This window comes from Bombina bombina, chromosome 3 (assembly GCF_027579735.1).
Source record: "Bombina bombina isolate aBomBom1 chromosome 3, aBomBom1.pri, whole genome shotgun sequence".
Lineage (NCBI taxonomy): Eukaryota > Metazoa > Chordata > Amphibia > Anura > Bombinatoridae > Bombina > Bombina bombina.
In genome coordinates, this window is record NC_069501.1 from 612,299,172 (window position 1) to 612,313,659 (window position 14,488).

Here is a 14,488-nt window from a genome sequence, read left to right on the forward strand (position 1 = left end):
ATTTAAAAAGCAGGAATTTAAAGCTTAGGAGCTTGCCTATTTTAGGTTCAGCACCCTGGATAGCGCTTGCTTATTGGTGGCTACATTTAGCAAACCAATAAGCAAACATAACCCAGGTTCTCAACCAAAAATGGTCCGGCTCTTAAGTTTTACATTCATGCTTTTTAAATAAAGATAGCAAGAGAACAAAGAAAAATTGATAATAGGAGTAAATTAGAAAGCTGCTTAAAAGTTCATGTTCTACCTGAATCATTAAAGAAAAAAATTGGGTTTAGTGTCCCTTTAAGTGTCAAAAAGCTGAGAGGGGTAGTCTTTATGTGCAGACACATGCACAAAATTTAGATAATTCATATTTTAAATATAATCAACAATAAAATAACTTATAACACCTTTTGTTTTTGTGTAAAATTGTCCCTAGAGAGGCCAAAAAGCTAATTGCTGCAAATGTTGCAAATCAAATAACTGGTTTTGGGCAATTTGCAGCATTTTGAAAACTAAGGTAACATATTTTGCTTTTTGGTCTATTTAGAGAGCCTGGAACTAAGCACAATTTTTACACAAAACAAGACAAGGGGTCAATTTATTATTGTGCGGACAAACATGATACGATGTAGCGTATCATGTCCGCCGCACATCGATAAATGCAGACAGCATACGCTATAGGCATTTATCATTGCACCAGCAGTTCTCGTGAACTGCTGGTGCAATGCCGCCCCTGCAGATTTGCGGCCGCTAGCAGGGGGTGTCAATCAACCCGATCGTATTCGATCAAGCTGATTGCTGTCTGCCACCTCAGAAATTGTTTTCTGGTATTTGCTGCTATTTTAGCACTGCTTGCATCCTTGATGAAAAAAAAAGCATTTGCAGCGAACTGATGAAGAACGTTTGCAGCATGATTAGGTGTAGATTTGTGTGGAAGATGCAATTTCACAAAATACACCCGATAGGGGCATGAAATATGTAAGCCCAAATTGTTTCTTGCAACAATCTATATTTGTGGAAAGTGTGGCTAAGTGACAACATACACCTTTTATTTATCTTGTTCTGCATGATTTTGAAAAGTGGGTGTCTGTATTTAACGCACATTTCACCATATTTCACTTAATAATTTTGAAGAGAGCTAGTAATTTGAATTATTGTGCATATGTCTAATGAATGATTGTTGTGTCTTGTTAAGGGTCATGGAATATTTTTTGACTTTAGAAATACTATTATAATTAATACAACAGTGTGGAATTATTAAACAGAGCTCCCAACATTTGTTTTGTTATGTTTTTAAAATAGTTTTGTGATGTCAGTATCATTAACGGTAGCATTCTAGGTGGCAGGAAGTTAATGTTTGCGCAATAGAATTGCGTCCATTGTTTTCACTGAAGCTGAACTGGTCACTGATCTGGTTAGGGGCAGGTACAAATCTTTTTGAATTCTACAATTTTAGAATTGTTTTTCCCAGGAAGATCTTAGTTTCACAAATTATGATTTTTAGATCAACAACAAGAGTTTGCAGTCCCAACTAATGTGATTTTAGGTTACATAATTAAATATACTAATTACCAGCATGTTTCAAACAAAGGTGACCAGAAACAGTGTGACATCTTTTTTATTATTAAAGTTTCACAAATGTATTTCTCATTGCCTAATTAACACATACTAATTGGTATTAAACCTTTAAACTACATTCATATTAACCAGCAGAGGAAACAAACCACATTTTCAGAAAATAAGTCAGTATTTTAGTATAGCTTTATTGTAGTAGTAATATTATATTACTCTAATTATGCTTTGTAATGTCTTTATACTCTGCCAAAAAATGCAATAAAATTATATAAATTGTATGTTATACCTTGAAGAAATCTTTTTTTCTTAGTATGTTGGATATTTGCTACCAAGTTAGTGCTTACAAATATACTCTTATACACAAGTATCCTTATTACACTGGAAGATGTAAAGTATACTCCATAGAATGCCGCATCAGACATTGATGAAATAATCCTTTTTTACATTGAAGATGATAAAAGTTCCAACACTTCTGGTATAATGAGAGGGCTCCCCAGGCCAGATTTCCCCACCAATATTAAAAAACAAAACAAATAGAAACTTAATTTCTTTCATGTAATTGGCAAGAGCCCATGAGCTAGTGACATATGGGATATACAATCCTACCAGGAGGGGCAAAGTTTCCCAAACCTCAAAATGCCTATAAATACACACCTCACCACACCCACAATTCAGTTTTACAAACTTTGCCTCCCTATGGAGGTGGTGAAGTAAGTTTGTGCTTGATTTTCTTCCGTGATATGCGCTTCTCAGCATTTTGAAGCCTGATTCCTCTCAGAGTACAGTGAATGTCAGAGGGATGTGAAGAGAGTATCACCTATTGAATTATATGGTTTTTCTCGCAGGAAATCTTTTCATAGGTTCTCTGTTATCGTTCATAGAGATTCATCTCCTACCTCCCTTTTCAGATCAACTATATACTCTTATATTCCATTACCTCTACTGATAACTGTTTCAGTACTAGTTTGGCTATCTGCTATATGTGGATGGGTGTCTTTCGGTAAGTATATTTTCAGTACTTAAGACACTCTCAGCTATGGTTTGGCACTCTATGTATTAATGTAAAGTTCTAAATATATGTGTCATGAGATGCAGGACACATGCAGGACACAGCAAGATGGTACAACTCTATTTTATTGTAGAGCATGGGAATATACATCTGGTAGCATTGATCTCACTAACTAACTGCGACACAGACAAACGGACCTAAGCCCCGCCCCCAATCTTGTGATGTCACTTCCCACTCTTATCACATCTTCCCCCTTTTCAAAGGACGAAGCATACATTTTTTTCATTTGAATATAACAAATAACAAGGTATACAACAACAGTTTTGTATAGTATATAACAAATAACAAGTTACAGAAAATATAAACAACATTAATTACATCCTGACTTGAACATCTGGGTAGACTACCCTAGTCCACAGTGACCATGGGATTATTCTGCCCATACTTCTAGTCACTGTTCTAACTAAAGTTAATCCCGATATCGGGCCGGAAGTTTCACCACTCTTTCGCTTGATGTAACTCTACATGAACTGTCCTCTGATACAGAAGAAGGTGAATGAGAGTCTGCTGGAGGCAAAGACATATCCCTGCTGTGATCTTGCTGAGGGGAAGGTACCCCTTTTAAAACAGGGGATCCCTTCGGCAGCAGTACTGAGGCATCCAGTTCCAAACTCTCAGGTACAGGCTGAAGATGTTTTCGATTATGGCGTGTAACTGTCCCTCCATCAGTAAGGACTACATAAGACCTTGGTTCTGGAGAGAATCCAATTACCGTAGCAGACGTCTCCCATTTCTTCTCATCATCCAGTTTAATTCTGACACTTTGCCCTGCATTCAGCTCCTGCAAGGGCCTCACAGAATGTCTCCTGTCGTAGAAGAATCGATAGTACCTTTTTGCCTCTTCATCCCTCCTAAGGACTTCGTCCCAAGGAATAGAGCTAGTTGGCTAGAAGACACCCACAGAGGGTAAGGTGGTGCGAATCTGGCGTCCTAGCATCAGCTGTGCCAGGCTAAACCCTGTGGCTTAAATGGGAGTTGCCCTATAGGACAAGAGGGCCAGGTACGGCTCAGATTGCTTTAAAATTAATTTTGTTGTTTGAACTGCCCTTTCAGCCATTCCATTAGCCTGTGGAATGTATAAAATCATATTCTCTGCTGAAAGAACAGCATTCTGTTATCACTCACCAACTCCATTGGTATGCCCCATCGGGCGAACAAGCTCTTGAGATGAGTGATAACGGCTTGACTTGTGATTTAATTCAAAGGTGCAATATCCAAATACCTGGAATAGTAGTCGATCACGACTAGGAACTTTTTCCCATGGAGTTCTCACAAATCAGCAGCTACTTTCTGCCACGGGCCTGCAGGCAGCGGAGTAGAAATTAAGGGCTCCCTTCTCTGAGTAGCCCGGCGTTCCCGGCAAAAGGCACATTTAGACACATGACTTGCAATGTCGGAACTGATCCCAGGCCACCATACAGCCATAGCTGCCCTTTCTCTGCACTTTGTAATGCCTAAGTGGCCATCGTGAATCCTGTTTAACATCTCCTGCCTCATGCTGACAGGAATAAAAATGTGGTCCCGGAACAGCACCAACCAATCCAGCTCCGTGAGCTGCGACCTCTCTGACTGGTATGAACTTTAAGACATCTAGGCTGCTCTACTCTCGGGCCAACCTTCTTTTAGGTACTTTATAACTTCTTGAAGGTCTGTATCTAAATATGTCTCTTTCTTTATTTGTTCTAGTTTCCCTGAAGAAATGGACTTAGAGGCCAGAACTGAATTTACATACACTTTCACATCCGATTCTGATTAAGACTCTTCAGCAGCAGCCAGTGGGAGCCTGGATAGTGTATCTGCCACAACCAGTTGTTTCCCCGGCACATGCACTCCCTGAAGGTTGAATCTGAGCAGCCTCATTAGAAGTCTCTGGCATCTTAGGGGTGTTTTGTCAATATCATAGGAGTTGATTAGAGGGACTAGCAGTTTATGATCAGTCTCCAGACTAAATTTCTCTAAACCCACTAGGTAACGCTAAAAGCGCTCACAGGCCCAAACTGCAGCCAGGCACTCTTTCTCAATTTGGGCGTATTTTGACTCAGCAGCCGTCAGTGTACGGGAACAGTAGGCTATGGGTTGTAGTTTGTTTTCATTCAGCTGCAGGAGGGCGTCCCCTAACCCATAACTGCTCGCATCAGCACTAAGCACAGTCTTTTTGGAAGGGTTGTAGAACTCCAACACTGGGGCAGACCCCAGCAGAGACTTGACCTGCATAAAAAATTCTTCCTGTGAAGGTCCCCAGACCCAGGCAACATCTTTCTTTAGCAACTCTGTGATAGGGTGTAGTATTGTGGATAAATCTGGGAGGAACCTGCCCACATAATTTACAAGGCCCAATATTTGTCTCAGCTCATGTACATCAGAAGGATTTTTCATCTGCTCAATAGCACAAATTTTCTCGGAGTCTGGCTTGATGCCATCCCCATTGATGATATGCCCAAAGTAACATAACTCAGCTTTCCCAAAATGGCATTTCTCTTTGTTTAGCTTCAGCCCGGACTCTCTGATAGTCTGCAGCACACAGCTCAATCGCTGATCATGTTCCTCCAATGTAGACCATACACTAAGATGTCATCCATGACGACTGCCGTGCCCACGTGGTCTCTTAGGAGAGAACTCATTTCTCTTTGGAAGATTTCAGAGGCAAAGGATATCCCGATGGGGAGTCTGCAAAAACAAAACCGACCTACTGGTGTAATGAAGGTAGTCAGTTTGCGGCACTTTGGATCTAGAGGTATCTGCCAGAAGCCACTAGAAGCATCCAATGTAGAGAAGAACTTCGCCCCCGCCAGTTTCGGATCTATGTCTTCAAGTGTCGAAAGCACATATCTCTCTCTCTTCACTGCCTCATTCAGCCTTTTCAAGTCCACGCACCTTCGTACCTTCCCGTTTTTCTTCGCAACAGGCACAATGGGGGCACACCAGTCAGTTGCTTCAACAACCTCTTCAATAACTCTTTAATAATATTCTTTATACACAGAAGCTCCTTCTCCACTTCAGACATGAGTGGGAATGGAATTCTACGGGGAATGGTAATGCTGTATGGGACTGCATCACCTTTAAATAATATATGGACTGGGTTGCAATTCAGTAGGCCCAATTCACCAAACATATCTTCTGTGATCTCATTTACTCTGGCTACTAGGCCCAAACCACAGGCTGCTTTTCTGCTCAATAAGTTGTTAACACATTGACCTCTAATCACATGCACCCACATGGTGAATTTCCTTTGCTTGTACACGCAGCTGGCAAGAAATTTCCCCGCACAATCAATGCGGCCACCAGGACTATGGACTTTTGTTGTAACTTTCGCCAGCTGGGGCTGTCGAGGCAGTTTTATGGACGCTGCAAGAGACATTACAATGATGTCTGATCCTGTGTCAATCTTAAAGGCAACTTTGGCTCCCATTACAGTAAGAGTAACCCTCCAATCATCTTCTGAACCCGGCCATTCAACAACAGACCCCACAAAGGACACTTCTTGGCCCTCCTGGTCGCTATCCACCTGCATCTCCTTAATATATTCAGTCTTACACACCACTTCAAAATGGCCCATTACATTTTCTACATCTTTTGTCTTTAGCAGGGCATATGACACTCTGATCATGGGCACGGTTGAACCGTATGCATCGGGCATGCTGCGCCCATCCACTTCTAGGCCTAACTGTTGTCTTAGGTCTACCGCTCACACTGTGCCTTTCAATAGCAGCTCTCCTGAACTGCTGCACTTCATCCACAATACTCTCAGACCTCAGATCAGCGCTTTGCTTTTTCACCAGTTCACTCTGGCGGGCCATCCTAATAGCCCTATCTAATGTTAAATCAGACTCTAACTGTAGCTTCAGTGAGACTTCAGCATCTGCAATTCCAATAACTATTCTGTCTCTGATGTGCTCTTCTTTAGCAACACCAAACTCACAGAATTCAGCTAGTTCTTACAGGCTGCGCACAAATGACTGCACAGATTCTCCCACACGCTGAGCACGTTTGTGAAAACAAGCCCTCTCATGAATCACATTTCTTTTGGGCACAAAGTGGGCACTGAGTTTATTCATAACTATTTCAGTCAAATTCTTCCCCTTCATGGAAAGTAAAAGCATTGAACACTGGTTCCACATCTTTCCCCATAGAGTATTAAAGAGAATTAACTTGTACTTCACCACTCTCCTTGTCCAGCTTGGAAGCAATCCTGAAGTGCTGAAACCGCTGACGCCATGTGGGCCAAGCTGCAGGCTGAGAGAAATCAAAAGGCTCAGGTGGGGTAAACTTTGACATCGTCATCGATCAGGAAACAGAAGCGCAGGCAAGAACATCTGACACCATGTCATGAGATGCAGGAAACATGCAGGACACAGCAAAGATAGTACAACTCTATTTTATTGTAGAGCATGGGAATATACATCTGGTAGCATTGATCTCACTAACTAACTGCGCCACAGTCAAACTAAGCCCCACCCCCAATCTGGTGACGTCACTTCCCACTCTCATCACAATATGTATTGTACTTATATTTGCCATGAGTCAGGTTTATGTATATTTCCTTTTGCAGACTATCAGTTTCAAAATTGGGAAAACATACTTAGGAAGTTATTTTTTCTTACCTGGGGTATAGTCTTTTCTTAAAATTGACTGTTTTCATTAATTTTTGCGGGCAATATTAGGCTTGCGAGGCCGCAAAATGCTAATATCGATTGCATCATTCTTGGTACGAGATTTTTTTTGGCGCGAAAGTATGTTCGGTGACGCAAATTCACCATTTCTGGTGTCTTAGTTGATGCCAGGTTCCTTGCACAAGGTTGCATCTGCCATGACGCGAGTTGCATCATTTCAGGATGTTAGCACCAAAAAATTTCATTTTGCGTTGCTCGTCATACTTGCCGCCAAATAATTTAATAATTTAAACCCCTCTTCCTATATGTCTCTTGCCTTTTTCTATGCTCAGATGGCTATGCTGTTTGCATTTTTTTTCCTGAAACTGCCATATAAGGAAATTGATAATTTTGTTTTATATGTTGTTTTTTCTCTTACATTTGCAAGATGTCTCAATCTGATCCTGCTGCCTGATAACAGTTCTACCAAAGATAAGTGTATCTGTTGTAAGTTAGCGGAGATTATATCTCCAGCTGTATTATGTAATAGTTGTCATGATAAGCTTTTACATCCAGAGAATATATCCATCAGTACTAGTATAATACCTGTTGTTCCTTCAACATCTAATGTACATGATATCCCTGTGAATATAAAAGATGTTATTGCTCATGCGATTCAGAAGGCTTTGTCTGCTATTCTGCCTTCTAATAAATGTAAAAGGTCTTTTAAAACTTCTCATGATGAGGATCTATCTGATTCAGAAGATCCTACCTCAGATATTGACACTGACAAATCTACTTATCTCTTTAAGATGGAGTATATTCGTTAAAAGAGGTGTTGATTACATTGGATATTGAGGAAACTAGTCCTCTTGATATTAAAACTAGTAAATGTTTAAATTCTGTTTATAAACCTCCTGTGGTTACTCTAGAGGTTTTTCCAGTTCCTGATGCTATTTCTGATATGATTTCAAAGGAATGAAATAGATTGGAGTTTTGGGAAAAAATCCCCAAAGTTGGTGGGGCTATCTTTACTCTTGCCAAACGTACTACTATCCCTATGGAAGATAGTACTTCTTTTAAGGACCCTTTAGATAGGAAACTTGAATGTTATCTAAGGAAAGCTTATTTATATTTTGGCTATCTTCTCAGGCCTGCCATTTCTATGGCTGATGTTGCAGCTGCATCAACTTTTTGGTTGGAAAGTTTAGAGCAACAGGAAACAGATCCTGATTTGTCTAGCATTGTTCGCTTGCTTCAACATGCTAATCATTTTATCTGTGATGCTATTTTTGATATCATCAAAATTGATGTTTAAGCTTTGTGGCTTAAATATTGGAAAGCTAACATGGTATCTAAGTCTATATTACTATCTCTTTCTTTCCAAGGTAACAATTTATTTGGTTCTCAGTTGGATTCAATTATTGCAACTGTTACTGGGGGGAAGGGAGTTTTTTTTATCTCAGGATAAAAGATCTAAGGGTAAATCTAAGGCTTCTAATCATTTTCGTTCTTTTTGACAGAATAAGGAACAGAAAGCCAATCCTTCCCCCAAAGAATATGGTTCCAATTGGAAACCCTCTTCAAGTTGGAATAAATTCAAGCCTTTTAAAAAACCAAAGCCAGCCCCCAAGTCTGCATGAAAGTGCGGCCCTCATTCCAGCTCAGCTGGTGGGGGCAGATCAAAATTTTTCCAAAATATTTGGGCAGATTCTGTCCAAAATCAATGGATTCAGAGCATTGTATCTCAAGGGTATCGAATAGGATTCAGAGTAAGACCTCCTGTGAGAAGGTTTTTTCTCTCACGCGTTTCAGCAAATCCAGTGAAGGCTCAGGCCTTTCTGAAGTGTGTTTCAGATCTAGAGCTTTCAGGGGTAATTATTCCAGTTCCATTTTAGGAGCAGGGTCTGGGGTTTTATTCAAATCTATTCATTGTCCCAAAGAAAGAAAATTCTTTCAGGCCAGTTGTGGATCTGAAAATTTTGAACCGTTTTGTAAGAGTGCCAACATTCAAAATGTTGACTATATGGACTATTATGCCTTTTGTTCAGCAAGGTCATTATATAAGATAGACTTACAGTATGCATATCTTCATATTCCGGTTCATCCAGACCACTATCAGTTTCTGAGATTCTCTTTTCTAGACAAGTATTACTAATTTGTCGCTCTTCCATTTGGCCTAGCGACAGCTCCAAGAATGTTTTCAAAAGTTCTCGGTGCCCTACTCTCTGTAATCAGAGAACAGGGTATTGCAGTGTTTCCTTATTTGGATGATATCTTGGTACTAGCTCAGTCTTTACATTTTACCAAATCTCACACAAATCAACTAGTGTTGTTCTTTCAAAGACATGGTTGGAGGATCAATTTACCAAAAAGTTCCTTGATTCCTCAGACAAGGGTCACCTTTTTAGGTTTCCTGATAGATTCAGTATTCATGACTCTGTCTCTAACAGAAAAGAGACAAATTAAATTTGTTTCAGTTTGTCAGAACCTTCAGTATCAATCATTCCCTTCAGTAGCTATGTACATGGGGGTTTTAGGTCTCATGACTGCAGCATCGGACGCAATCCCCTTTGCTCGTTTTTATATGAGACCTCTCCAGCTTTGTATGCTGAAGCAATGGTGCAGGGATTATACAAAGATATCACAATTAATATCCTTAAATCCCAATGTTCAACTTTCTCTGACTTGGTGGTTAGATCACCACTGTATAATTCAAGGGGCCTCTTTTGTTCGTCCAACTTGGACTGTAATCACAACAGATGCAAGTCTTTCAGGTTGGGGAGCTGCCTGGGGATCTCTGACAGCACAAGGGGTTTGGAAATCTCAAGAGGCGAGGTTACCAATCAATATTTTAGAACTCAGTGCTATTTTCAGGGCTCTTCAGGTTTGGCCTCTGTTGAAGAGAGAACCATTCATTTGTTTTCAGACAGACAATATCACAACTGTGGCATATGTCATTCATCAGGGTGGGACTTGCAGTCCCCTAGCTATGAAAGAAGTATCTTGGATACTAGCTTGGGCAGAATCCAGCTCTTGTCTAATTTCTGCGGTACATATCCCAGGTGTAGACAATTGGGAAGCGGATTATCTCAGCCATCAGACTTTACATCCGGGGGAGTGGTCGCTCCATCCAGATGTGTTTATATCTTTCCACCTATTGTTCTTCTTCCAAGAGTGATCTCCAAGATCATCATGGAACATTCGTTTGAGTTTCTGGTAGCACCAGCATGGCCTCACAGGTTCTGGTATGTGAACCTTATCCGGATGTCCAGTTGTTAACCTTGGCCACTTCCTTTAATTCCAGACCTTCTGTCTCAAGGACTGTTTTTCCATCAGGATCTCAAATCGTTAAATTTGAAGGTATGGAAATTGAACGCTTAGTGCTTAGTCATAGAGGTTTTATCTTACTTAGTGATTGATACTATGTTACAGGCTCATAAATCTGTTTCTAGTAAGATTTAGTATTGAGTTTGGAAGACTTCTAGTCTATTTGCTGTCTTTTCTGGTTCTAGGAAAGGTCAGAAAACTTCTTCCATTTCCTTGGCATCTTGGTTAAAGCTTTTGATTCATAATGCTTATTTGGAGTCTGGTCAGGCCCCACCTCAGAGAATCACAGCTCATTCTACTAGATCAGTCTCCACTTTGTGGGCTTTTAAGAATGAAGCTTAAGTTTATCAGATTTGCAAAGCAGCGACTTGGTCTTGTTTGCATACATTTACTAAATTCTAATTTTGATGTATTTGCCTCTTCGGAAGCAGTTTTTGGTAGAAAAGTTCTTCAGGCAGCTGTTTCAGTTTGATTCCTCTGCTTATGTTTTAAGTTTTTTCTTTTGTGTTTATGAGAAAAACTTATTCTTTTGGTTGTGGTTTTATTTTTTTTCAGCGGAAAATGGCTGTTTTTATTTTATCTCTCCCTCTCTAGTGACTCTTCTGTGGAGTTCCACATCTTGGGTATTACTATCCCATACATCACTAGCTCATGGACTCTTGCCAATTACATGAAAGAAAACATAATTTATGTAAGAACTTACCTGATAAACTCATTTCTTTCATATTGGCAAGAGTCCATGAGATCCACCCTTTTTATGGTGGTTGTTTTTTTGTATAAAGCACAATTATATTTCCAATTCCTTTTTTGATGCTTTTTACTCCTTTTTTCTATCACCCCACTACTTGGCTATTCATTAAACTGAATTGTAGGTGTGGTGAGGCGTGTATTTATAGGCATTTTGAGGTTTGGGAAACTTTGCCCCTCCTGGTAGGATTGTATATCCCATACGTCACTAGCTCATGGACTCTTGCCAATATGAAAGAAATGAATTTATCAGGTAAGTTCTTACATAAATTATGTCTTTCTCTCTATTTTCTTTTAACAGCTCTTCCCTCTTGCCATCAGTCTAAAGCTGTTCTGTTGTCCCATTCTATTTATGGATTTTTTATGAATATCATGATTAGTTAAGAGATTAACCAATCATGACAGAGGTGGGAGGGTTTACTGTCAAGATTGAATCCTCTCACTTTTATTTTCTAGAATATGATAGTACATGATGTTCCACAGTATGTTAGAATGGTGACTTCCATATAAGAAAAGGACAGGGCATTCTAGGGTATGATTACTGTTTCAATATCCGAACACTTTTAGTGACAAAAGCTAGTGATCCGACAGAGAGGCATCTTTCTTTTTCTTCCTTAATTACTTTTTACTTATTTTCCTTCTATTTGAGATATATATATATATATATATATATATATATATATATATATATATATATATATATGTGTGTGATTTTATTGTTATCAGGTGAAATATTCTACTGTTCCATGCAAGTCTTATACTTCCTAAATTATGTTTCCGTATTGTACATGCCTTTTGACAACAATAGATATCCTTACCAGTGAGATAATCTTGTTAATCTTGTTATTAAAATGTATTCTGTGTGGATGAAAATGTTAAATAAAAGATTTAAAAATAAATTTATAGTCTTATTTTCCCTCCTTCTAAAATCTCCACCTCCTATCTCTCTATAACTGTTTACAAATCCATCATTACCCCTACCCGGCATGCCCAATGTCTTCGGGTCACATTTGACTCAGATCTTTCTTTCACTCCTCACTTCCAGTCCTTGGCTAAATCCTGCCACTTCCTGCAACTCCGTCCTCTCTGGTCTCCCTAGCTGCCGTCTGGCTCCTTTACAATCCATAATGAATGCCTCTGCCATGCTCATCTTCCTTACACGTCGCTCTTCATCTGCTGCACCTCTCTGCCAATCCCTTCACTGGCTTCCTCTTGCCTCCAGGATTACATACAAGGCCCTCAACTGCACTGCTTACCCCTATATCTTAGATCTTGGGGTCAATTTATTATAGTGGAGCGGACATGATACAATGTAGCGTATCTTGTCCGCTGCACATTGATAAATGCAGACAGCATATGCTGTCATCATTTATCACTGCACCAGCAGTTCTTGTGAACTGCTGGTGCAATACCGCCCCCTGCAGATTCGTGGTGCCCCCTGCAGATTGGGTGTCTATCAACCCAATCGTATTTGATCGAGTTGATTTCTGTCCGCCGCCTCAGAGCAGGCAGACAGGTTATGGAGCAGCAGAGCTTGCTAAATTGACCCCCTTGTCTCCAAATATTCTCCCGCCCGTCCCCTTCGCTCTGCTCATGACCTCCTACTCTCCTCTTCTCTTGTTACCTCTTCACATTCCCGTTTACAGGACTTCTCCAGACTGGCTTCCATCTTGTGGAACGCTCCACAAGACTCTCCCCTAGTTTTCAAGCTAAAGACTGTACTGTTCAGGGATGCATACAACCTACACTAACCTTTCCTAATACCAGTTCCTCTGCTCCATTACTATCCGCCATGAACCCCCTTAGCATGTAAGCCTAAGAGCCCAACTGTTTGCAGATCATCTTCATAAGAGCTGACTGCAACAGTGAGACTCTCATCAGGGTCCTCTACCCATTTATCCCTATAAATGTTACCTTGTATACCGCATATGTTTTTAGCACTGCAGAATCTGTTGGCACTCTACAAATAACCAATGATAATAATAATAATAATAAATAGACTTACAATGAGTTGTATGCTCATAACATGGTATCTTACAGACAATGACAGAGTTCTATATTCTTAATACGGTATCTACAAACCCTTAGGTGTCACATCCTTCTGATAGTAATAGAAGCTAACTGCTAAGGATTAGCATTTTTCAAATTAGTTGTAGTATCGTTCCTTGAGCATAATCGGTTAATCTTGAGATGCTTTCAGAGCCACACATGGTGTTTTTTTATTCTTCTTCTATCAATACATAACATTAATAGAACCCTTGTGGTGACACAAGCAAATAGAAAATAAATTACAGGTGCTACATGAATTTCAAAAGCAAAACAAAAGTGTCAAAGAGCAAAAACTTCAGCCCAGCATTATTCATTGTCAGTGCAGTGGCTAAACTTAAGTATTTTACCCTCCATGTCTTCACGCAATAAAATAGCAGCTATTGGCACAGTGAACAACGGCAGTGAACACTTTTTTTAATGTCCACGTTTATTTTATTTTTCATTAAACTTTATGGATCACTGAGTGCTGCTATTTTATTGTGTGAAAACTTGAAAAGCATACATGTGCTTTTTTTGTCTGTCATGTAAAGTATTTTGGTTGTTTTTAAAGCAGGGGGCTCCAAAAGTGTGGTTGATTTTTTTCCTGGAAATTATAAAAAATAAGAGAGAGAGAGAGAGAGAGAGAGAGAGAGAGAGACTGTATTTATGTAAAAAAAGAGCAATGGTTTATATACATAAATAATACAATATTAATTTTAAAAGATTGGATTGCTAGTAAAAATGTATTGGAGTACCACATAGTGACTATGGAGCTTTAGTTCTACTTTGATCATTTAAATATAGCTATACTGAAAGCATACCTGGTCATCACAGATCCTCAGATTCTTTCATAACTCATTATTTGTATTGCTGTTTTTCAGGGATGGTCCTCAACAGTCAGATCCACAACTGGGAGTCTTTACCAGCAGCTCTCAGAAAAGGTTCACCCTGAGTTCCTCCCACCAAGTTCTTCTGAACTTTCACAGTGATGCTGCCAATGGAGGGATCTTTGCTCTATACTTCTATGGTCAGTTGGCAGAATCTTACAGATGGGAATGGGTTCTGGTTGCTGTAGAATAAATCCCACTTCTATGTACCAAACCTCCAGTAAACAGTGATCACAAATACTGTGTCTAACTAATTGTTATGTTTCTCAAAGTTCAAATGT

General features: G+C 39.7%; 1 protein-coding gene across 1 annotated transcript in view; it reads left to right on the plus strand.

Annotated features, from left to right (window-relative positions):
• Positions 1-14,488, plus strand: part of LOC128652451 (CUB and sushi domain-containing protein 2-like) — a 1,617,569-nt gene that overhangs the window by 1,458,883 nt on the left and 144,198 nt on the right. The window contains 1 exon segment of the mRNA XM_053705390.1: positions 14,202-14,347. Coding sequence (XP_053561365.1) covers positions 14,202-14,347 — 146 coding nt within the window.